This window comes from Limulus polyphemus, unplaced genomic scaffold, assembly GCF_000517525.1.
Source record: "Limulus polyphemus unplaced genomic scaffold, Limulus_polyphemus-2.1.2 Scaffold2190, whole genome shotgun sequence".
Classification (NCBI taxonomy): Eukaryota; Metazoa; Arthropoda; class Merostomata; order Xiphosura; family Limulidae; genus Limulus; species Limulus polyphemus.
In genome coordinates this window covers 32,541-59,543 of record NW_013667800.1, presented here as the reverse complement: position 1 = coordinate 59,543, position 27,003 = coordinate 32,541, and the positions used below count along the sequence as shown (strand labels likewise).

General features: G+C 32.6%; 1 protein-coding gene across 1 annotated transcript in view; it reads left to right on the top strand.

Moving 5' to 3' along the window:
- The window catches only part of LOC106466220 (leucine zipper transcription factor-like protein 1), an 85,875-nt gene extending 63,063 nt beyond the window's left edge, over positions 1 to 22,812 (top strand). Inside the window, exons 8-10 of the mRNA XM_013926469.2 lie at positions 1,794 to 1,898; positions 20,326 to 20,429; positions 22,071 to 22,812. Coding sequence (XP_013781923.1) covers positions 1,794 to 1,898; positions 20,326 to 20,429; positions 22,071 to 22,095 — 234 coding nt within the window. The 3' untranslated portion in view covers positions 22,096 to 22,812. The remainder of the gene's footprint in view (positions 1 to 1,793; positions 1,899 to 20,325; positions 20,430 to 22,070) is intronic.
- Positions 22,813 to 27,003: the final 4,191 nt, after the last annotated feature.

Sequence of the window (27,003 nt, the reverse complement as noted above, 5' to 3'; positions counted from 1 at the left end):
GACCTTTGTACTTGGTTGCTGCTTGATGTAGGTTGCTAAGCCTTTAAAAAATGTGCACGTGGAAGATATGCAACAAAATATATTTTTTAGGTTTTATATATACATTTGAATAACTAAAAAATAATAAATTATTACATTAATACCATAGAATTTCACTATAAATTATCAAGCTTAGTAACTAAGATGTAATTTACTTTAAAAAATATGAAATTTCAAGCAGACTAAAGACACACCCTACCTCATTGAAATATTACTATAAAGACTTTAATCGAGTAAAAATTGACTGAGCTGTGTTGAGAGAGTTAATGAACTGTGTTACGAAAATAATAAAGGAAAAAAAAAGATGAAAAACAATTTATTTTTAGTTATTACTTTTGTGTTTCTGCAGGATGAAATGAAATATGTAAGAGTTTAATTTATATATAAATCACTACCTATTCAAACAGTGCTTTTATTCTTTATAAATCACCTTTAAAACTTCCAGTCTGACAATACTGTTTCTTAAATTTACATCCATGTGTTTTACAGAGTTTCTTTTGATAAAATATTAATTACCAGTAATATTGTAAATTATAGAAATTGACTATTACACAGAGTTTATGTCTATATAAATATGATTATTTTGTTTCTATAATCTGAAGCACTACCAAATTTAAAATTAAGCAGCACATTTCGTTATCCTACAAAATAAATATTTCATATAACTTTAAGATCTTATAAGGAATAAGAAAATTCTACAATCAAATTACCAGGCCTCTCATGAGCCAGTGGGGGACATTTTTGTTGAAAAAAACAAACTACCCAATACAGTTTTTCTTAATTTTGAACTGAAATTTTATGGACATTTTTATTGGCTAAAAAGAAGGCATTTCCCACACACACACTCAGCTTTGGGGCTGTGAAAAGTGATTTGAGGTGGTAAGATAACTGAAACCCATCAGTGCATTATGAGCTTAACAGCCAAGCACAAGAAGCATGGAAGTCTCCAGATGACACACAGAGATATTCAGGAACAGTTTAGAATCACCTTGGCAGATATTTTGCAGCAAGCCAAGTACAATATTATGCCTGTAGTTGCTTTTAAAGTCTGCTCATCCAACTGCTGACTATCGTGATGGTTCGACCTTCCCTACCAAAATAAGTGAAATTGCTCCTATCTCAATTGAAAGCTAAACATAAAAAGGTGGTAGCAGAAGCATAAAGGTGGCAATTGAGAATGTGGCTTTACTGATATATACTGAATTTACTCCCAGTGGGTAGATCTTAGTAATAGCTAGTACGGAGACTTGAGGGTGCTGTATTTCATTTGAAAATTTATCAATTAACAAGCGAAAACTTGTATTGAAAATATATGTCCAAAACCATCCTATTTGGGAGTTTCTGGATTGAACTTACTTGTAATATCCAAGAAATTGTAGTGTGAAGACACCCCTTGGCTCCTGAGGGACTTGTTGAATTTGACGTAGTACTAAAATGCCTTTAGAGGTATGTAATTTTAAAAAATTCAGCTAAATTGCCTATTTTCTTTGGCCTATTTTTCTCAGTTTTGTACTACCATGTGCCTTTTATCACACCAAATTTAACCTTTTTTTTTACAATATTTGCTTTCTTGTAACATAAAAAACATATATATTGTTGCAATAATATATTTGTGTAAAACAAATTGTTTACTTAAATTGTTGTCTTAAAAAGGTATGACTTTTATTAGGGTAATTTAGTTCTGCTATTGAAAGGTTAAACATATTTTCATTTATATCATGAAGAAATGTTACTTGTATCTTTATTCTCAATAGAGCTTAAAACAAAAAGACGAAAATCAACAGGCTTTGGAGAATGATTTATCCACAACAAAATATAGACTGCTAGAAGTTCAAGCACAATTAGAGCTTGCTGAAAAGGTGAAAAAAAGTTTATTATATTTCTTTAAAAAGTGGAGAACTTCTAATATCCAAAAGCATGTTCATGAACTCTTGTTTATGATTATGATAAATTTTACGTTGGCATTCAAATTTATTCCGATATAACGCATATCAGTGTTGTGAAGAGAAAAGGATGCTCTTTTTGGCACAGATTGAATATTGAAGTAAAAAAGTGAATGAGCATGAATCAATGTGATAAACTATATCCATAGATTTCTGAGTCTTTAAAATCAGTATAGTAGACCAGTGACTTGCACTGCAGAATTTTAAACATGCTTTATATTAGTCTGAAAGTAAGTCTGGCCTAAAACTATTAGGTTAAATTTAAATCAATTTGTGAAAAATTGCTACTTGAAAGTTTTAATTCATTCTTGTAAATCCATTGTTATAGATTTTAGAGTATCTTCAAATTTTGAAGATGAACTTAAACCAGTGACTTATTTTTTGGCTACATTAAACTTTAATCCAAATGTTATCAAGAGTTTATATTTATTTACAAATTTCTTTTCCCTGCCAATATGCAAATTTCAATGAAGAAAACATGACATAGAGGCCTAATCAAGGCCTTATGAAGGGCTGTTGCCTGAAATGTCGTTTTCTTGTTTTATTAATAAAGTTATTTTCATTTGGCAAGTTTTTTACCACTACTTTATATTCTTCTTCCAGTAATTCGAGATTCATTTTTAAATACAGTGAATCCCTTTTTATAATGATCTTTTAGTGAACTGAAATAGGCAATTCTTATAAAAGGAGAAACCAGTCTTGAATTTTTTTTTAATTAATTTAGACATAAATACTTGTTTGTAGGTATTTGTGTGTGTGTAATTAGATGTGTCATCTGTAGTATGTAATATAGAATGAATTATTTGAATAATACTTTTTAGTGCTTTAATATTAAATATTACCTCTACAATACTTTTATAGATCAAAAGGAAATTTAATGACCACACTGATATTGTATTGAAAGTTCATTTTTGGCTTGCTTCACAGATTCTGGTTTAAAACATTTCTACTGTTTCTAATGAATATACTTATACATGCTAATGACTTTTCAGAAAGATAAAGAGGAATAATATGTCTATAACGTATGGTACAGAAATGCACCTGTTTTACATTTCATAAAAATAGAGGGTGCTATGGAAGAGAGAAGCTGTTGAAAAATTAAGCTCTTATAGATTTTTGAGAATTATTTAATATTATCATTTGTAGTAATTTGGGTTAAATAACCAAAGAATAACTAGATTTAGTAAGATTGGTAAGTAAATGTAAGACAGTCAAAGTTTTAACTTAGGGTTTAGTGGTGTAAATTGAACTACAACGTTAAATTAGGCTTCTAAGTGTAATGATATTTTAGGCTTAGCTATGAGTTTATTAGTTTATTGTCTCCTTGTGTTTTAAGATTTAATTTGCCTACTTAAACTTAGATCCATTAGTTTAAATTCAGCTTTTAGTTATAAGTAGGTTATAATATAAATCAAGCTAAATACATTGTATTATTAACATTACTTATTCATCCAAGTGAAGACTAGTTATTGCCACTTGTAATAAAAGTGCTATTTCTTAGTTCTATATATTTAAAGATAAACTTAATTACTTTAGTGTAAAGACAAAATAGTGATAAAAAATAATATAATTGGTTCTTAAATGTTAGGCTTAACAATAACAGTTTTAACAATATGCTACTGGTATTTGTTATTGAATATTTACTTCCAGGCTATAAGTATAAATACAATAGTTAAGACTAGTGTAGGAATTAAGTGTTTGCAAATTGTTAGATGTAATAGGTGCAATGAGTGACTTTTATTTGGGAACTCGGCATTGGCATGTACTTAAATGAAGCTAGTATCAGTAGTGAAGATGTGCAATTTGAATGTAGAGTTTGTTGGTTGGTTGGAGAAGTTGGAGCCTATCATAATTCTATAGAGGTGATAGATAAAGAAAAGTGTAGACTGTAGGAAACAGCAGCAGGATTTGAAAAGGAGCTAAACTTTTACATGCAAGGAATACATCAGCTAACAATGACTTTTATGAAATTAGAAAGAGTACTATTAGGCCTAAAAGTAGTGGATTTAATTGTAATGAGCCTACTTATTGAACAGCAGATTTCAGCCCTTTGGTTGTGCAGATGAGGAACTATTGGAGGGAAGGAAAACAAGAAAGACAGAGAAGAATATGGATGATGAACTTAAGGAGGTTATAGTTATAGATAATTCCTTGATAAGGCATGTGGGTAGGAGAGTTTGGGGTAAATGGGGAGAAAAGAATTAGATTATGCTACCCAGGAGCACAGGTGGAAGATATAATTGACAGAGCAGAAGATATAATAAAGAGGAATAGCAGAGATGCAGATTTTGTTGTGCACCTAGGGGCTAATGATGTAGAGAAAGGTAGGTCAGAGGAGTTAATTGATAAGTACAAGCGGTTGATATAGACATTGAAAGAAAAATGCCATAACTTAATATTGTCAGAGATACTGTCCAGAATTAACTGTGGGGATGAAGTTATAAGTAGGTCAATAATAGTAAACGCTAAGCTTAGGTTAGTATGTAAGGATGAGCAGATTGGCTGGCTGGACCTGTGGGATCAGTTCAATGGAAGAAGGGAGCTTTTTGAAATGGATGGTTTGCATTTAAATAAGATAGTGGCTGGCTTGTTTGCTAGGGCTATTAATTCAGCTGTAAGGAAAATTTAAAACTAGGACTAGACAGTGATGAGGGCCAGGATAAACTAAATGTAAAAAGCATAAGAGGCGGAGAAAATTTTAGCGTAGGAAATGAGCATAGAAGTAGTTATAAGGGTAGGCTTAATTGTAATGCCAAAAGTGTAAGAAATAAAATAGATGAATTTGAAAGCACTGGTAGGAATGGAGGATTTTAATATAATGGGAATAACTGAAACACATACAAGTGTAGATGATTTTGATGACAGAAATTTCTTTGAAATACAGGGTTATAGGCTATTCAATAGGAATAGAGTACGAAAGAGAGAGGTCTGGAGTGGCTTTATATGTAAAATGTGAGTTACATTCTGTTGAAGTTTAGGATGTCAAACATAATAGCAAGGAGATTGAATCCATTTGGGTTTCTATTAGTGAATATAAAGGGAAAAGGCTTTTAGAGTCAAATTGTGAGGGAGAAACGTTTTTGGAAACTGTTAAAGATGGCTTTCTTCACCAATTAGTCAAGGGACCTACTAGAAACAATATCATTCTAGATTTATTTTTAACTTCAAATACAGAAATGATGGAGAAGGTGGAAATTGGGGAACATCTAGGTGCAAGTGATCATTGCTCTATTAGGTTCAATGTTTTATTGCATATGAAGATAAGGAATAAGGATATTTTGGTTACAAATTTAAAAACAGCAAATTTTGGAGGGATGCAACAAGCTGAGTTAATTGGAGACACTGATTAGATGTGGAAAATTGTTAAAGATAAATTTTTAAATATTTAAGGTAAACATGTGGCTTGTAGAAAGAAAAGAGTAGCTGCAAGTAAAAAAAACAGGTTGGCTTACAAAGAGTATAAGAGATAAAATTAAAGAAAAGCACATCACAAATTTAATAAATTTAGATTGACTGTTACGACAGGAGATTTAGAAGATCAAGAAAGTTGGTCAAACAGGAAATTAGGACATCAAAAAGTATGTATGAGAAAAGGTTAGTTGAAAATGTGAAAATTAACAGTAAGGATTTCTTTAAATACATTAAGGGTAAACAAAATGTTAGGACGAGGGTAGGACTCTTGAGGGATGATAAAGGAAGGCTTGTATCTGATTATTATGAGATGGCTGGTTTATTAAATTTTGCTTTTTCTTCAGTTTTATCAATGAAGATTTAAGCAGTATTCCACATTTTGAACAGTTGGTAGATGGAAACAAGATGACTACATTAATTCTTAGCTAGTCAAGAAAAAATTGGGAAGTTTAAAGAACGATAAGGCTCCTAGGTCAGATAATATTTCCCAAGGGTTTTAAAGGAGGATAAGGATTGGATATGTGAGCCACTTGCTACTATTTTTGTAAGTCCTTGAATAGTAGCAGGTACCAAAGGATTGGGAGTTAGCTAATGTCACACCTCTTTTCAAGGGAGGGGATAAAAATTGTCCCAGTGATTATAGGCCTATTTGTCTTACATCAGTTGTGGGAAAAGTTTTGGAAAGTCTGTTAAAAGATACTTTACAAAGTCATTTAACAAAGTTTAGAATTTTATTGAACAGACAACACTGTTTCACTAAGGGAAAATCCTGCCTTACTAATCTTTTGATATTCTTTGAAAAGGTTAATGCTTATGTAGATGAGGGTAAGTATACATTTGGTGTACCTAGATTTTCAGAAAGTATTTGAAAAGGTGCCACATAAAAGGCTTGTAAAATAATTATCTCTATAGGTGTGGAAGATAAGTTAGGAAATTGGATAGATGAGTGACTGGATGGACAAAAGCAGAGGGTTGTTACAAATAGAGTTCAGTCAAACTGGATTAATGTTACAAGTGGGATACCTCAGGGCTCAGTTTTAGGACCTTTGCTCATTTTGATTTACACCAATGACATAAATGAAGGAATCGTCATTAAGTTACTTAAATTTGCAGATAATATTAAGGTCTTTGATGTTGCTAGCTGTGAAGAGGATGCTGCTAATTTACAAAAGGATGTACATCATTTAGTGAGTTGGGCAATTAAATGGCAACTGGATCTTAATTATAATAAATGCAAGATAATGCATGTGAGTTGTCATAATTTGCATTATAAGTATAATTTGGATGGGAATTACTTTAACAGTGTCAATAAAGAAAGGGATCCTGGTGTAATAGTTGATCAGTCTCTTAAACCATTCAAGCAGTGTGCTGTTGTTAGTGGTAAGGCAAATAGGATTTAAGGTTGTATCTACGGAAATATTGAATACAAGTCTAAAGAAGTTATAATTTCATTGTATAGGTCACTGTTTAGGCCACATTTGAATTATTGTATTATCTTGGGCTCTTTACCTTAGGAAGGATATTGAACTGTTGGAAAAGGTTTAGAGGAGGGTTACTAGAATGGTGCCTGGGGTGGAGGGGTTGTCATACGAGGAGAGATTGAAATCTCTCAAATTGTTTTCTCTTTAAAAAAGAAGGGTTAGAGGGGATTTAATTGAAGTGTTTAAAATTGTAAAGGGAATTGATAGTGTCGATGCATTATATATATATTTTTTTTTCATACTGAACAGTGAGAGTAGAAGGACTAGAGTATACAAATATCAATTTTGGCACAGTATGATTCATCTTCAGCTAAGAAAGTTTTATTTTTCTAACAGGGTGGTTGGTCTTTGGAATGGGTTGCCTCTGGATGTTGTGGAGGCAATAAATTTAAGTGAGTTTAAGAGAAAGCCTGATAAGTATATGAATGATAAAGGTTGGCTTTAAGTTTGTTTTTTTAAATTTATTTATCAATAGTTTTAGTTTTGTTTAGAGGATGGGACAGCCAAGATGGACCAATAGATCCCATGTTCTCCTAAAACATTATGTTATGTTAAAAACTTTAACAGAAACCTTATATGTTTACGTATACTGATTAGTAGTGCTTTTTATCTTGAACAATTGTCAGAAAAAGTAGGTAGATTTATTTCACCATTTAACCATCTTGACTGTTTCCAATCAGGAAACAGTATATTGCCATATTAGTATTTGCATGCATAAAATTATTAAATCATAAATCTCACAATATCTGAAAGGCAGACACTTCAAGCATAAATCATGATATCTATCATATGCTTTTAAACCCAAATTTAGAAGATGTAAAAAACAGTACCTGACACAGCTATATTCTATGTTGTTACATAATATGCTCATAAACATTGGTCTGAAAACCAAGTTTCACACATACTAATTTTTCAGCCTACATACATCTGAGATTCAAGAGTCTTCAGGATTTCTAAGATCTTACTTTATCTTATTCATTTTATAGGAGAATAAGGAAAGGTTTGTGTTCAACATTTAGGTCAATTTTTAAATATTTCTCAACCATTCTCTTTGTTTCTTTTCTATTTCACTCAAAAAGAAAAACAAATAAAATTTTTTTTAAATAACAACAAATACTTCCCAGACCTAATGATGTCATGTGTTAGTTCTCTTTGTTGAAAATAAAAAAGGTATTAAAATATCTAGTAAATAAGACCAGTGCCTGAAGTGGGATAAGATCCCATTTCTTTTCAGGAGAGCCCAAAACCATCCCACTACCTTGTAGTAGACTAGTAGACTTGAAACTGCTCCAGTACTTTTACAATTGCCTTGGCATGGCCAGGTGGTTAGGGCACTCGACTCATAATCTGAGGGTCGTGGGTTTGAATCCCCGTCCCACAAAACATGCTTGCCCTTTCTGCTGTGGGGGCATTATAATGTGGCGGTCAATCCCACTATTTGTTGGTAAAAGAGTAGCCCAAGAGCTGGTGGTGGGTGGTGAAGACTTGCTTTGCACAAAGTTCAAAACAAACAAACATACTTTTACAATTGCCTAGAATTATGACAAATGTCTTACCTTCTCTTTCTTCAAGATGCAACACAAAGCAACAGTGAAACAAAGTGCAATGTCATTAAGTCTCATCTTAATCAACTTGGTTGTTCCCCAACTTAAACTTTAAACATGATTGAAAAATAACCACCTACATGTTGAATACACTTTTTGTCTTGCCATTATAGTAAGAAACTGTGTGATTACAATTATTATGAATTTAGTTAATAAACTGTAAAAATTCACAGTGGCTATTTCAGGCTGATACATGTTAGCCTAATCTAAAATTATACACAAACCAGTTAGGTTCTTTTTTCTTTTCTTTTTCAAATTCAAAAATATCACAAACCACCCAACCACTTTTTTTCAGCTTCAAAAATTTCACCAACCATCCTGCTTTCTCTTTTCGCCCATTTGAAGTACTATTGTATAAGATTAATATAAATAGTATATCTTATTATAAAACTTCTGTACTTTTTTCTAGTTATATATACAGTTGTCAAGGCTAGAAGTTAACACTAGAAACCAAGCAATTTATACTTAGTGAGGAACAACCTACTAAATTGAATAGTTAATTCAAAAAACAATAACAGCAACTTTTACAATAGGCTAGTTCTGATTGTAATAATTATAAATGTTTGACCCATAGCATCTAGTCATCATCAAGCAGAAGTAATCTTAAAAAGACAGTTGAATTCCAGAGAATGTTACCGACTTGTGATGGTGAGAACAAGTTTGCAGGAGTTGAATTAGTTTTTGCTTAGTAAAGTAAGGTGGTTAAAGTATTAATATAAATAAAGGAGGTTCCTGGATATTTATTTAGCATTGGCTTTGATGACTTTATCATTAGTGCTTCAGCTGTATTTTTCTTCTGTTGATATCTGGTTCTCGTTAGGTAATTTCAACAATGTTCACAGTGTTAACAGGTTTTGTTTCTTTGAGGGTCCTTTATGATGTTCCTTAACTCTGAGGTTCATTTCTATTTTTCAATTTCTCCAATATAAATGTGTTTACATGAATTGAATTTCGTTTTGCAGATTACTCCATTGTTTTTATTTTCAGCAGAGTTATTCTTAGTAATAATGTTCTCAATTTTAATACCTGATTTTTGTGTGATTATGATATTTATGTTAATATTGTGTTCTTCACGAATTATTTTCATAATCCAATTATGTTTTCACTGATGTGTTCAACACAAAGAATTATAGTTGTGATAAAGTTGAAGTTGTTTTCATCTTTAAGATTTGTATTTTCGTGTTTGTTTGATGCTTTTGTATATTTTAGATATGTCATATTTTCAAAACTTCTTCCAGATAGTTGTTTTTTAATGAAAAATTCAGAAATTGTTTGTAGTTCATCTTTTAAATTGTTTGCAGAGCATATATGAAATCATAATTACGTAATACACTTCAAGGTTACTACTTTCTGTTGTATGGAGTGTGCAGATTTCCAATCAAGGTATCATTCTGAACTTGGTGCTTTTCTATGAATTTTAGTTTCTGATCCTCATTGTTTTCTTATGATATAGAGGGTTAAAAAGTTTATGAAGAATGTTTTTAATTTTCAATTGTAAAATGAATGTTGAGATGTATGTAATTAATTTGGTTTGAAAACCTTTCTTTTTCTTCCTACAAGTTGAAACCACAGAAAATGTCATTGGCATATCTTAACCAATATAAGAGTTTGATGATGGCTGTGTTTAAGGCCTGTTTTTTTCAGTTGAATTATAAATGTGTTTGCTAGTGTTCCACCTACACGGATGCAATAAACTGGACAATAGGTGGGGGCCAATGAATTTAAAACATAATTTTGTGGTGAGGTTAAACAAGGATAGAAGGTTTGATGAGGATGTGCAAATTTTGTTTTGGGTCTTTGATAACGAGTTCATGAACAAGTTTGTAGGCTTCTTTTGGAATCTGGGTATATAGATTTTGTTCATTACTGATGCAGTTTTGCTGGTAAAACTTGGAAGGCATTAGAAAAAATTGCTAGTACATATTTAGGAAGGAAGATTTTCAGATTTTTACTGTCAAGCATCAATACACCCATGATACATACATACATTTAAGTCATTAATATTGCAATATTCTGAGTATAGAAAGTTATTGTAGTTGTAATCAGGGGGGTGGGGGTGCAGAGGGCAACTACCCTGGGGTCCGTGCATGCCCAAGGGCCCATAAAAAATACCCCAACTTTAAACTCGACTTTTTAAAAATTTGCATACTCTTAAGCTAAGAATCCATAGACCAGAAAAACTGATACAAAATTAGTCTACAAGCCAAGTTCAAAATGGAAAATAGCATAACTTTGGACTGAATAAAGGAAATTCCTTCAAACATAGTTATAGCAACAGAACATTTAAAAACTGCTGGTGATGCTAATGCAACTGATAGTAAAAACAAAGATTTTCGAGTTAAAGTCAGAGACAAAAATTTCACACTAAAGAGAGATTTTTGCACTGCAAGCGCTTTCCATCGCACCGCCAAAATTCCAGCATAACTTCTGCCAACTGTCAAATATTCTAAATTTAGAACATGGCGACCTCCTTCCTGCTAAACCTCGTGTAATGTGCAGTTCTGCATCTGGGACGCCATGCGCCAGGGCCCAATCACCACATACTTCCGTGTTGTTAAGTGTTCAATGCAAATAAACGTAAGTAATTGTTTAATCATTAATTTTTCTTAATTACATATATATCAGGTTATTTTCTTAGTAGCAATGTAGCTTTCTTTTAATATTGCAAATGGCCTAAAGACTTAAAAGCCAAGGTTTTAACTTTTTCGATCAGCCTACTGGCTGCCGCTTAGGCCTAGTATAACACCCATATTAGGCTAAGCATCAAGGTTAAACTTAATATCAAAAGAATGATTTGTTTTTTGTTAAATAATGCAGTATTTTATTGTATTCACTTATCAATATCTTATTCTCAGTATCTTATTAACTGTATCAATATTAAAGTTTTCAATTAAAGTTTTAATTTAAATAAAGCACAACTAAAACAACAAAACTTTGTACTTAACTTAGCCTAACCTAACTGAATTTTGTAAATTATTCATTTTCATCTCCTGTTGATTCATGACACTTCCAAATCGTTAATAATCAGTGGATGTTGATCAAATTGAGTTAAAACAGAAATTTTTAAAATAAAATATGTATACAAAAATTTAATATCTAAAATAAAAATAATAGAAAAATATATTTAGTTTCATAACATATAACAGAATGGATAAGGAATAAATGATTATAGTATAGCTATACTCTTTTGTAGATACTCTAAAAAATATATCTTTTTCCAGATATTTACAGTAGAGTTACTATTGAATATTAGTTGAAGATTTCTCAGCATACTTCATCATTTTTTTGACAAATATTCATAAAAGATAATTCCTTGTGATTTATAATTTTTTAATGATGAAATATTAAATTACTATAAAAGTTTATATCTGAAAAAAATGAGGATTAGTACCCAACAACTTAAACCCAAAAACCCAAGTATTCATTTTTTGCATAACATGTTATTTTATTTGCTTTATATATCCTTAGAATAGATACATGTGTTATTAAGTTATAATAAATGCTTTAACAGTGTAACAGCTAATGTTTTGTGCATTAAAAGGAAAAATACACAAGTACCTATAATCTATATACTAACAAAGCACTCTCACAGGTAGTCAGAAATCATGAACAGGAGGAGTAAAAAGTCAGAAACGTGGAGCTTTTTTGTCCAAAAATCCAACCAAATACCCACTGAAATATTAGGTGGGTTTTTGGTCTTAGATGTTAAATTTTTTTTCATTCCTTCCAGAATTTCCGTCATGTCATCTCACCAGCACAAATCCGGCACACAAAAGAGGCATGAATGGGAGGCTCGGTAAGAAAGGGAGAAGGAAGTGATCAGGGATTGTCGGACGTTATTTGAGGTTGGCTTCCAGCACGATCAGCAGCATACAGATCCAGTACATAGGCCTACCTCAACAGACTCAGTTAATGCCAGCACCGCTGGAGATTATGATCATGGCAGTAGGCTTGACATAGAAAATCAACATGAACTGCCAGAAAGCCCAGAAACACAGACAGAAGCATGTGCAGAGATGGCCTAAGAAGGCCACAAGAGCCAGCATTCAACAGAAAACAAGCCTAAAACATATGGGGTTTATATTGGACTTTGCCTATCAGACATCCCAACTAAAGAATATATAGAAGACGTGATTCGGAAAGGGCCTCTGCCACACCCAAAAGATTTCCTTAATGATTTTTACCAGACGAAAATTTCCAATGTCTGTTCTCAAAGTCGGAACACCAAATGGCGAAAGCAAGAGCAGACGATGGCTTGTATTCAGTCCTGGAAAACAGTCCTTGTATTGCCTGCCTTGTAGGCTTTTCTCTAATACAATGGGCTCACAACTGCAAAGGTCACAGTCGATCGTGGCATCCAAACAAGGCTGGGGTACAGAACAGAAATGGAAAAAACTGTTTGACAGGTTGCCTCAACATGAAAACAGTACTGCACACAAGAACTGTTATCTAGCATAGTGTGAGTTGGAGAGGAGGTTAGAAAGTGATACTAGGATTGATGTGATGTTTCACAAAGTAATCATGAGCGAGACTGAGAAATGGCGAAATATACTTACAAGGATAATTGATGTAGTAATTTTTCTTGGCCAAAGAGGGCTTGCTTTCCGTGGCTCATCCCAGCAAATTGGTGATATTTCATAGTGGGCACTTCTTGGGGATCATTGAATTCCTGGCCAATTATGATCCAGTTCTAGCCGAACATGCTGCAAAGATACGAGCTTTGCAAGAAAAAGGTGAATGGCTTCAAGTTCACTATCTCTCAGAATCATCTCAAATTTAATTCATCAGTAACAGTGCAGATTATGTTTGGAGTCACATTTTGGATGAAATAAGAGCAGCAAAATATTATTCAATCATGGTTGATGCAACACCGGGTTCTAGCCATGTGGAGCAGACAATGTTCATCATTCGTTATTTGACCAAGTATGATACCAAATTTACAGTTCAAGAACGATTTTTAACCTTTGTTGATTGGTGTAAGAAGACGGGGGGCTGAATTTGCAAGCCTGATTATGGAAACACTCAAGCATTTTGGGATACCTATTAAAGATTGTCGTGGACAGGGTTATGATAACGCTCCCAACATGCCTGGCAAGTACAATGGTACCCAACAGCACATACGTGCTGTTAATCCACTGTGCATTTATTCTCCATGTGCCTGCCATTCACTAAACTTATGTGGAGTAGATTCTGCATCATGTTGCATGGAGGCAGTTATATTTTTTGGAGTAGTGCAAATGGTTTACAATTTGTTTTCTTCCAGTCCTCAGCACTGGGCTATTCTCAAGGAGAATGTGGGCGAATCCATCCACACTTTGTCAGGTACTCGTTGGACAGACTGAGTGGCAAGTGTGAGACCATTTGCAGCTCATCTTGCTGAAATACAACTCGCTCTAAAGAAAATTCTGTCTCTCAACCTCAAACCAAAAACCATTAATGAAGTCAATGGTGTATTCAAATACGTGTCATCCTTCATTTGAATCCTTATGTCATTGATGTAGCTGAAGATTCTTGTACAGATTGACAGGAGAAAGCAGATCATCCAAGCAAGAGATGCTACAGTGGATGTAGAGGTCTCAAATCTAGAGTCGCTCTTGATCGATCTTGAAAATCTATGTGGGAAATGGCCACAGATTTTAAATGAAGTGAAACTGGTTGCTGAGGAAATCAAAATTGAACCCCATCCCCCAACAAAATGGAAAGTTAAAAAAAGAGCAAGACTTATTGTCGTTGAGGAGGATGATGAACAAGGGGAGAATATCCTAGAAAATCCTTATGATGGCTCTGATGAGCCTGAATCTGAATTCAAATGTAATGTCTTCTTTGTTGTCATTGATTCGGTGATTAACAGAGTATCAAAGCGGTTTGATGCTGCAAACAAAATTAATAGATTGTTCTTTGTTCTGTGGCAATATCAAAGCATGACAGAAGAGGAACTCAAACTTGCATGTGCAAGATTAGTGGACAAATACCCACATGATCTCTCAGAATCCATGCAAGAGGAAATGGGACACCTTAAGGCAATACATGAATTAAACTTTGGTGAAGATATGGGTTATATCAACTTTTAAAAACAATAAAAAGGTACAAGTTAGATGGCTTTTTTCCTAATATATGTATTGCACTGCGAATATTCTGCACATTGCCAGTTACAGTAGCACTGGTGAGAGATCTTTCGACAAACTAAAACTCATCAAGTGCTTCTTGAGGAGCACGATGACACAGGAGAGACTGAATGACCTAGCCGTCCTCAGTATTGAGAGCGAACTTGCAGGGAGAATTGACTTCACTGAAATAATAAAAACATTTGCTTTAAAAAAGGCACGTAAAGCATGTTTCGTTTCTGCATTACTGAACTCATTAAAGTAATTCTTGACAATGTGTTTAAACTTTCAATAAATTATCCAATCAAATGAACAGATGTTTACATTTTTTCTTTTCTCAAAATGATATTGTTGATTGTTAAAGACCTTTGTCCACGGAAAATTTCACAAAGGAAATCGGCACTTTAAGCCGTAACTTAGTGGTATTAAGACTTAAAATATTGCTAAAATTACTAAAAGTCTAGAGCTTTCCTCTTGATCTCCCATCAGGGCTCAGCTCCTGCATCGCCGCTCTCGATGGTCCTGGTTGTGATTAACAAATTTGTGTGTTTAACTTGCAGGAACCATACTGGTTTTGCAATCCTCATTTAAGCTGCATGGCATTCCCAGGGTAAGTATCAGGAAATGTGGATAGCAAAACCACCATTCATTTGATTAGTTGCCAGGGCAGTTAGCCTTGGGCCAGCTGGTTAGACTCGCACCATCCAGCCTCTGCAATGCAGTTTTGCTGGCAGCATGGTTTGGAATACTGTGCCTAACTGGTTGCTGATTGGAAGTAATAATAAAATCAAAATTATGTGAAGTTCAAATTTTTTCCACACTCCTCTTGATTTATCTATGACTAAGACTAATGTTAAGCCTGTTAGCTTCTAATGCTTTGCCAGATGTCAGCATTTAGTCCAGAACTTTTAATAAAATGTGTTTTAGTATACAGTGGCAGTCAGGTCATACTTTAAAAATCTTTATATGCCCAGTGTGACCCTGTTCAAGAAGTTTTGGAAACACATGTAGACCCCTTCCCCTTTTTCTTTTTTCTACTTTAAATACTATCAATAGCTCCTTTCTAGATAACAAGTACAGAGTCAAGATTCAACAGAGAGAGAGAGAGAAAGGAAGAACAGCTGAACACAGTTAAATACCTAAAAATGTTAATATATAATTATTCAATCTATTTAAACCACACATTAAACAATAGTTTTAGAGATGTCAAATTCATGCATCTTTCAGTAATATCTATCTAACAGTATACTGCTTTGAGCAGGGAAAAGTGTGTGTATGTCCAAATGTATATAGTTTATTGGTAAGTGTAAGTTTTTTGATACCTACGATAGAAAGCATATGCCCATAAAAAAACACAACAAATTAAGAACCATGATAGATGGTCTTTGTTAACTGTTAATGATACATTTTATCAAACAGCAGAAATGAGAAAAAAATGGTCAGTGTTTTCTGTTGATTTTAGGAATAGTGAACTATATAAAATTACAAACAATATTACCCAAAATACTTAGAACATTTGTTTTTTTGGGGAACGAAACATCTAATGGGGAGGAAATTTAACTTATGAACAGAGTATGATCATAAAAGCAGTTTTTCAAGCAGTGTCTGTTTGTTCTGCCTCTATATCTGCATAAGATGAACCACAATTAGTTCATAATAGGGATCTCAAGGAATTCCACAAACTGTGATAGAACGTTTTGGCAAAAAGCACCTTAAGAAGTAAAGATTCAGGTCAAACAACACTTTAAAATCTTTACTATTGACTGCTAGGACTACACACATATAAAAATGCACAAAAAAGCATGCATATTAGACTTACAAGGAAAATATAATCTGCACAAAACAGCCTGTTTGTAATTCGTATTATTATTGTTCTCTTGTCAGCCTGCAACAAAAATGGGTTAGTATATTGCACTCGAACCTTCTATAGAATACTAAATACGGTACTGTAAAGGTCGTAGAGTTATTGAAAAGTCGATTTGTTTTTGTAACTGGTTGAGACAGAAATAAGCATATAAATGCCACAGATTTGCTGCTATGTTTTATGTGGTGACAGGTTTTTTCTGAATAGATGGAAAAATAAACACATCTATTGCAAATAAATATTTCAAAAATCAAAATTGGCTGTAGCAGTTTTTTATTACTTTATACAAACCAAGAGTTTAAAATATTGTAATGAGAATGAAATTCTAAATCTGAATACTTCAATTATTGTTTTATTTTTTTGGGTGGTTTGAGGGAATATTCAGATAAAGTTTTTGAAACTGAATCTGCTCATATTTACTTGTAAAAAGAACATAAAATTATGTACAGTTATCGATCAAATTAGAGTAATCCCTCAGTATTCCAGTTTATTCAATTTCTAGGTTAGGTTGAGTCTTTATAATACAGAAGGGAAATAGACAGTGTGCTGTATGTTTCATGTAAAATTAAGTATTTACTGATAAGATCATGGAAAATAGACATGTATACAAATATTTTATCTTCAAACAGTTCATCATATAATATAAAAACAAGAAAATGGTTTGTAATGTTGTCATAACCACAATTCAGTCTTTTGATAAATGAAAAAAAAAACCCTGAATATTTGTTATCTTCTGTTGAGTACTTCTATCTACACAGTAGAACTGATATCATGCCTGACATTCTTGATAATAAATTAGCTATATTAAATTCTCTCTCAATATAAAAAAAAAATCTCAAAATAACTATTATCTTTTACTAAGTATAGTCCATTTACTCAGTGGAACTGATATTATGCCTACTACATTAGGTAATAAATTACCTGTATTAAATTGAGCACATGTAGTGTATTCCCAAGTATTAAAATACTTTGAGAATTGAACATATTGCCTGTTAAAAGTATGTTTTTATTTTAACACTAATATGATTGGCAGTGTAGCAGTTAAAAACGTTGCTACATTTTCCCTTCTATAACTAGAATAAATATATAACTTTTATCCAAGCATATTTTTTATTTGTTTTGTTTTTTCTGTGCAGGTGTTTTACTGTTGGTTGACATTTTTGTGAACAGGATGTGAATAGTTGTAAACTTGCATTAGACCTTGCAAGATTGTACTTGCCCATTATTCTATTGTCATTACTCCTCTGTGATGTAGGTCACAGCTAAGTGAAGGGATGGTATGAGGGTTTTTGCAAGTTAGCATGAGCCAGGAGTTAATCTCCTCTTGAATGAATTGTTGAATTATTACTAACATAAGTATTCTGGGATAGTGGAATACTGCACTTGGACTTTGGTGTGACGTAACAGTTCCTTTGTCCTTCGTACAATGCAGAAGTCTTTGATTTCCTAATAACCAACAGCTAGTTTGTTCCTAAAAATGCACAGGCTGGCCAGTATAGGTTAAGCCTCATCAACTTTTATTTGTATTTAATATTTAAAAAAGTTCTTAGTTAGCACAATTGTTTGAGCTTTACCATTGTTAGTTGTGTTCACTTTTAGAAGTCATGGAGTTTCTATAAAAATTTAAAAGTTCTGAAATGTGTTTATATAAGCAGCTAAGTGATATATAGCTATCTCAGAAAAGGGAATTTTTTATAACAAAGTAAGTTCTTAAGGTGTTAGAAAAACGTTTAATGTTAGTCTTTTGATATCTATCACATAATACTTTCATGATTTTCCTTTTTTGTTGAATCTATTTAATCAATTTCTATACATGTGTATTCTGATATATACAAACAAAAATGCTGCACAATAAAACTAAGTCACCAGGGCACAGGCTATAATGTTGGGCTATAAGATGTGTCCTGGGTTTTTGGAGGCAGCTGTGGAAGTGGAACCTCCATAGCAGTGGAAGCTGCACCATCTGTCAGTTTTTACCCCCATTCACAAAGCCTCACGTGTAAAGAAAAACATAATAAGAGAGTAAAATAAGAAAATAAAAGAAATATAAGAGTGTATGATGTGGGTACTCTGACCCACAACATCCCATATCTATATTACCTACAGACAGTTGTGGGAAGGTGATTGCTGTCAGAAGAAAAGAAGTGAATAATAAGAAAAAAGAGAAAGGAACCCTATCATTGGGCATGGTGAATAAGAAAACATTACTTCCTACCAGCCTTCATTATGGCAGTAGAGGTTCATGTTAATAAGATGATATTAGTAAAACAGCACAATAAAATCCCCACTGAGTTATTTAAACTAATATGACACACATCTTCCATCCATATTCATAAAGTTCCAATGGAAGCTAACTATTCTACTTTTATAACTAACTTGTATCTTCATTTTTATGAAAATGAATTTATTGAAAACTTTATAGATGTAGATGGTTTTAATTCAATTCAGAAATAATTAATTTTATTAGCACTATTTACCTAATAGAATTAGAAATTGTTAATACTTCAATTAAGTTACTTAATTAAAATATTAAAATACTTAATAATGATATTAATTAAAATATTTTTGATAAAAGAAAGAATTATCCTTTTCCAATATACAGCCTCCTCTCTCCTAACAGTAATGTTTCGCATTCTTGTATTATAAATTCACAACTACTCAGATTGTATAGAATTTGTAACACATTACAATATTTTACTGCTAAAGTTGAAATATTGGTCCAAAATTTATACTTAATGGATTTGATAAACAAAATAAAATATATTGCATAAAATGGATTTGATAAACAAAATAAAAATTGATTACATAAATACCAAGAAGTAAGAATTAAATATATTATGCTTAAAATGTCTATAAAACATTTTAGATGTTATATTTTTTTAACTCTTGGCACTATTTTCATGTATTTATTAACATTATCAATATACATGAATACATAAGTTTATATGAAAGGTAGAAAAGTATCTAAAAATTAGTAGTTACAACAGAATGTGGATGGATGATGGGTATCATACTAGTTTAGACAACTTAATTGGTAATTGAACTTTTACTACCATAATGGGGGCTGAAATGCCAACTTCAAGAGATGAGGTTTCCTTAACACCACCTGTAATGGTAGGACTTTCTTTTATTTTTACATCTCTCTCTCTTTTTTTTTTTCAATTCTCTTCTTCTGGAAGCAGTAACCTTCCCACAACTGGCTGCAGACAGTGAAAGGAGATACAGATGTGGGACATTGTGGGCTTGAGCATCCACATCTTGCTCTCTTATCTTTTTTTATCTTATTATTTTACTGTCTTATTATATTTTTCTTTATATGTGAGGCTTTGAAAACATAGGTTAAAACTGATAAATGGTGTATCCACAGTCACCTTCAAATGACAAGATGCTTCTTATAATCATACATTATAGCCTGTGCTCTGATGGCTTTGTTTTATTGTGCAGCATTTTTCTTTTAGGCTTATTTTTTATTTATTTTAAATATGTCTTATTTCATCATAGATTTGGTCTTGCTGTTTATAAAACAGTCCTTCCTTTTTTGATATAACAAGATGGAATCCTCAATAGTCATGGCTGCAATTAGACCTCAAATCGGTCAAGATATTGAGCTATGAGCTAAAATTTTGTATTTGAGAAAACCTCAGAGCCATTCAGTGAGCCACTATGCTGCTTAAAAATAACTTAACTACTTAGATAGAAATGAATAAAAATCCTATAACCTGATCGCTTTTGAAAGGTTGACCTTTCTTCTTCAGGGGCAAACTGCTTAGATAATGTTTATGTTTACATCATGTGTATTCTTATGTAATATATATTTATTACAAACAGGTTTTACTTTGTACAATTAATTTTATTACATCATTTTCGTCACTTTTTTAGGAATTAGAAAAGAAGTTTAGTCAGACAGCAGCTTATGCAAATATGAAGAAAATTTTAAGTTCTAAAAATGATCAAATTAAAGATCTGAGGAAAAAACTTTCCGAGTAAGTATTAGTACAGAAAACATTTGCTACCTATGCTGATTAACTCGTGTTTAAACTAGGTATACTTTTCTGAAATAAGGACCTTAGACCTAGACCATCTATGGAACTATGGTATCAGTTCCAATTCTACATTTTATATTTAGAAACATGCCCTTTAAATATATCTTAAAGTAACAAGTGTTGTTTGAAATTCATAGCATAAGTTTTGCACTTAACTACTTATTAACATTTATGGTAACATTTTACTTATTTTATCAATTTTTAGATTCAGTTTAAATGTCAGTGTGTGTACTGTAGCATCTAAATCTTAAGTCTTCAAACAATTCATCAGTTGTTGTAAAACTTTCATACAATTGGTTTTGCACTCAATCTCAGTGAAATTATGATAAGATTAAAGTTACAAAAACACTATATACATACTACATGACTGAAAGAGTCATATTTGTATGATTGATTTATTTTGACAGATATATTATTTATTTTTTAATGTGTATATATACCTGAAATTTGTTCATGATGATATATTTCACAGTTTAAACTGTAATTTTCTGTTTTATGCCATTCCAGTGTGAATAAGTATATCCATTATGTTTATGATTAGTTAACTGTTTGTATTTTCTTCATATGTATTAACTTTAAAATTAACATGTAGGTACAAAAGGAATGTCAGAATTACAAAGTACCAACTTAACTATCCACATAATTTTCAGATTTTGAATATATATATATTTTTTATTTCTGCTATGATAGAGATAAAAACTGAAGAAATGTAGTGAGTATATTTTAATGGTTCAAGTTATATTTTTTATAATAAGTAGAGAAGACAAAAAGAAGTTATGTTAAAATAAATTAATAAAAGTTGAAAGTTAATATTACATAACTAGCCATGACTCTCAAAACATTTGCAGTAGTTTTCATGCCCTTTAAGTTTTCTTATATTATCATTTTCACACATTCCATTTAAGGTAAGCTTTCTTGCAGGCATTATGTGTTAGATCAATAAATCCTGATCTAGTTGAAAAAATTTTATGTGGTCAGACAAACAAATTCACATAGACATAAATTTATTTAATAAAACTACACATAAAGTAAACATTAAAGTCATGGTAATGGATAAAATTGAAGGAAACTTCTATAAATGTTTAAAATATATTAAAATACTCAGTTATCAATGGTTGTAAAAAGGGCACTTCACATGTTTGATATCATTAACATCATCCTCAGTGCAACATGTAAATACAAAAAGCCATGGTCATGTGACTACTAGTTTAGAAAAGATCATGCCATATCCTTACTTCCTGGTTTTCCAACCCCTCATTCTTATTTAAGTTCAAATTATTTTTACTCTGCTTCATTATTTCTATCGGAGACCATAGTTCCAGACCAAACAAATGCAAGCACATTATTTATATAGATATTTTAGTTTTATAAGAAAAGTACAGAAAAAAAATTTTAGTCGCAAGCTAATTTTTTATTTCAAAAATAATCAGTTTACTACAATTGTAGGATGTTACTAAAACATTGAATATACTAACTTGATTAATTTTACACAGGAGTACTGTATCAAATACAAATTGTTAAGATATCTGTTTGAAACGTTAGAAAAAAGATAACTAATTTTTATATTACCTTTATTTTCAGATATGAACCTGTAAAAGAAAACTAAAGCCTGATTCTTACTCTGAAATTTTACATCTGTGCAGCACCACAATTAGTTAATGAACATCTCAGATGTAATTTTCAACATTTGTATTGGTTTGAGTGTAAATTAGCATTTTGGAAACATTTAAAGAAGGAGACTCACAAGAAATGCCTTATGCTCTTACACTGCAGTTTTTTATTTTGTAGAATCCCTTTTTTACAGTAGTTAGTATATATTGCATAAATTATTAAGCTAATCATTTCATTTCATAATTCAAACTTTCATTTAGAAAACTTGTTGAATGATTTCAGTTTTAGGTACCTGTCATTTATTTATATATTTCAAAGTGTTTTAAAACTGCTGTGATGCAACTAATTCAAAGATCGAGGTTTGGAAAAATTAACACCACAAACTGCCTTTAACTAAAAACAAATACAGAATGAATTGCTTAATTTTTTATAACATTGAAACTTTGTGTAACAGTATGAAATGAAGAACATTAGTTGTACAGTAAGTTCAAAAAAGTTGACCGAGATGATGATTAAAACACAAATGATAAATTGGGCAACATCTGTTTTTCAGTTAACAGTTGTTTCTGTTTAGTTTTCAAATCCCTGATCTTTATTGATATATATTATTATTTTAGATGAATAATGTTTTAAAGTGTAGCACAATTTGATGAACACTAGCAAAGTTTGTATAGTTATAGAAAAGCACATTAAATGGTTAATATGCAAGGTATTTGTATTGCCTGTGATATCACCTTTCCTTCATATGTTTTACCATAGAAGAATTAAATACCAAAAGAGCAAGCCTAATTAATTTACTTTATTTTTATTTTAATCTCATTATTTTGCTTCAGTGCAACTTACTCCCCACTCATTCTCAGTATTTACTGACTTTTCTATTTAGATGTATATGATCTTCACAGAAGAATGTATATTTCATTCTAAAATACAGCATGTGACAGAACTAGTGTCACAAGTTTTGCACACCAGAAGAACCCACATTCAAACCTATATGAACCTTCACCACAAGATGAAGGTTCTTGAGGGTTCATGCATTACATACGCTGGTTACTACTATGTATTTAAGTGGCTGCATGTCTGAAATTGGAAGTATGACTGTGTGTGTGTGTGTGTCTGTACTAAAGATCATTCTATGTGTAGATGCTTTTGTACATTCAGTGGTCACCATTATTCTGAAATAAAAACAAATGGCACATAATCACTAACTATATAATCCTACTCTTATGTATTTGTAATTTAGAGATGTGACAGTTGAAAACTATCATATTTTACATATTCAGGTATAGTTTCCAAAATTTTCAGTGCATATGTTCTTTTTCTATATTTAGTTCTTGTCCTTATAAACAAGATCTAAATAGTTGTAAACTTGTATTAATCCTCATTTCAGGCTAAGGTTACATGCCACATTGATCATTATTCAGCTTAATGCTGGAATTGTAATAGGTACAGTAAGCATAGTGGAAGTAACCAAGGCTAGTGGTAATGCTAGGGTTATGTACATTGCACCACAGCCAAAAGCAATTACACAGCTCCCAAAACATCCAAGATCATTGGTTAAGAATTGTACAAACAATCTAGAGCCAAAGCAGTGAAAGTAACTCAGTGACACATTTGTTAAGTATACTGATGTATTTGTGGGACCAATTGACCTATTGGGTCAAACAATAGTCACTCGCCACAACATAACTACAGGCAATGCACGTCCATGAAATCAACTGCTGCCATAGCAGCACTAGCATCTTATTAGCACTGGGGACATGGTCAGCACTGAAATAAAGCAAATATTGAAGGACAGAATTATACAGTTATTGGAGAGTGTTTAATCATCTTCAATAATGATTCTTGGGATGAAGGAAAGTATGCCAAGATTGTGTGTTGATTTGAGAAGGATGAACATGGTAATTTGCATTGATGCCTTTTCCTTACCAAAAACAAATGTTTAGACATGCTGAAAAATTCCAATTGATTCAACTTTTGATCTGGCATGTGGATACTGGCAAGTCAAACTGGATGATGAGTGCAGACCTAAGATTGCTTTTATAGATGCCTTTCTTGAGTTCTGGGTCATGCCTTTTGATGTGTGTAATGTGCCCACCACTCTTGAGAGGCTAATAGACCTTACACTGAAAGGGTACAATGTGAGAGATGACTGGTCTATGTCAATGATTCAATGATGTTTTGTTGCTTAGTTGCTGAGAACCTGAAAATGGTATTCTTGGGGATAAACAAAGCAGGCTTGAAACTAAAACCACAAAAATACATTCTAATGAAGTTTGTTGGTCAAATTGCAGGTGTAGATGGAGACTTTACAGACCGTGCTAAGATGGTGGTAAGAGACTATCCTCAATCTGTGAACAAGCAAGAAGTTTGCAATTTTGTTGGTTTGTGTGATACTTCTAGATTTAGAACCATTGTCTGCTCTCACTAAAACTGAGATTCAGTTTGGATGAAATGAAGAATATTATTAAGCACTCTAGTCACTAGAATTTGGGAACAGCAGTGCTTATATATATATATCATCAACGAGACAGCAAATTCTTATTGAACATCAACATCAGTGATTATAGAATAATGACGGTGTTACCACAGTTGCTGGATGGAGTAGTGTGTAATTGCTTACACTAGTTATACATGGGCTGCAATATGTTCCAGCAGCAGGGAAGTATCTCCAATCCAGCAGGTCAGTTTTGGAAGATTGGTCCACAGACATGTGAGTTACAACAGATGTGAAGCACTTGAAACTTTATGAAGCTTGTCAGTAAGCTGTGTCCATATGTCACTGATGAACCTTTTGTGCACTGGTTTGACCAGGAGCCTGAGATTGAGACAGACGAATCAGAAGCAGATGGGGATGTTATGTCATACTGACTCACCTGATAAAGGAGGAAAGATCTGAATGTCCAAGACAAGCCAGATGAGAAAATGCTGAAGTTACAGGTAAGAGACAGATCTGACAGTTGGCTGAACTGCTGACATTGGCCTTTTGATTGACATGGGTAGAACCAGACATCTAGTCATCATAAGATAAAGCAACTGTAGCTAGCAGATGTAATACCTATACATCAACAATCTGCACAACTGAAAATCATAGCTGCGAGTGAAAAACCTCAGTTGAAAGGCATTGTGCTCCTTTCAGTCTGAGCTGTTAGATGGTATTTCATAGAATAATGCAAACACTAAATTTTGTAATAGCCACATGATTCACATCATAAGCTAGGGCAACCATGTGGTTAAAATATAAGAGCATTGCAACCCTTGATTTCCAAGCCTCAGGGTAGATTATCTGATGCAAAACATGATCAGATGTTTCAAGTAAATCACTTACTTGATCTAGTTGAGTGGTGAAAACTATTGAAGATGCTGGCTGGTACTCACTAGATTCTCTCCTGTATATCTACAGAAGCATGTTGTTTCTACATGCACTGAGGGAGTTATGTTTCTTCTGAATGTATATTGAGATACAAAAGTAACAGCATGAATATTAATCCTAGCTGAAAAGTCTTAGTTTGGTATAATTCTGCCAGTGGTTATTTTTTGATGCCTGAAGAGAAAAACGAGTTGAGTTTGATGACTCCTGTAATAGGCACATTATAGAATTGCAATAATCGATCTGTAGAATCAGAAAGTAACCTGAGAAGCTTACCAAAATGATCTATATGAGAGCTGAAGGTAGTTTTATAAGTTACTAGAGTATGATACAATGTGTAATGGTGATGTATGTTTATAAATAAATGTATCTGCTCTTACACATGTATATGAACAACACAAATAGGTCAATTACACAAACAACGCAACAGTAAACAAAACAAAAGATATGATTTGATACATTAAGACCTTGTGATATGAAAGTGCACCTCTTATTTTCATTAATGGTAGTAAGAGAATGTTTCAATTTCAATATTGAAATATTCTACAGGTAGTGAATTTTCATAGAAGAAATGAGTAACTAAGCAACTTTCACTACATCTGAGATAAAACAGTGTTACTAGGTGTTTTTCATGGAGGTTAGTGGAAGATACTTTGACTTGATTGAATTGAAATATTTGAGTAGGTGAAATTATCAGCAGTAAATAGTAGCTCAGATGTCATAACAAATGTAAACTTGGTGTACAAAGTATATTTTTTGGTTGTGATAGACTTTTTTTTCAGTCAGGCAGATTGAAATATTTATAATGAGTATTTTCTTAATGTCATTTCAATACAAACCTTAGTTATAACTCATAATATGAAGGCTGAGAGTGTTATAGGGTGAGACAGAAAGCAATATCCACTTGGTGAAAGCTTTGTAAGTTGCACTACATACTAGTATTAGTGCTAAAAATCTAAATGGAAGAAGTTCCCAAATGAGAGTAAATGAAATCTTAGAGGAATCTTATGATCAAAAGTAAGGGTTGATGTCATGCTACCCAAGTCATCTCCAGTGTAGGCACCAATTTACAGTCTCGACCATTTCTTTCAACTGGAACTATGCTCTATCCATGCAGTAAGCCAATGATAGGTAGAAGAATGAGTCCAACTTAGAGTATGTATGCTTTGTCTTTGAAGCTAACCTGACTTTCACCATGGCAGAGCCTATAAATGAAAATGGGTTGCTGGCCAATGCATCAATATGGGAGTGCTTGATCCATCTGCTGTTTGAGTTGGCCCTAAAGTTTCTAGAGGCCGAGCAGCCTCTACTGGAACCAGTAAGTCCTTCGAAAGTCAAGTATCCATTAGATATACTAGTCACTGAGGGAATGATATTGACAATCACCTCATTGACTGTAGTAGCTGAGCCTCCATGCAAGTCATCAACTGTCTACACTACCTCTATTGATACTACCCAAAGAAGCATGGGTGTCAGCCAACAAGAAATGGGATCCATTGATGAAATGCCCCATCAGATGTGTTCAAGTCATCAATG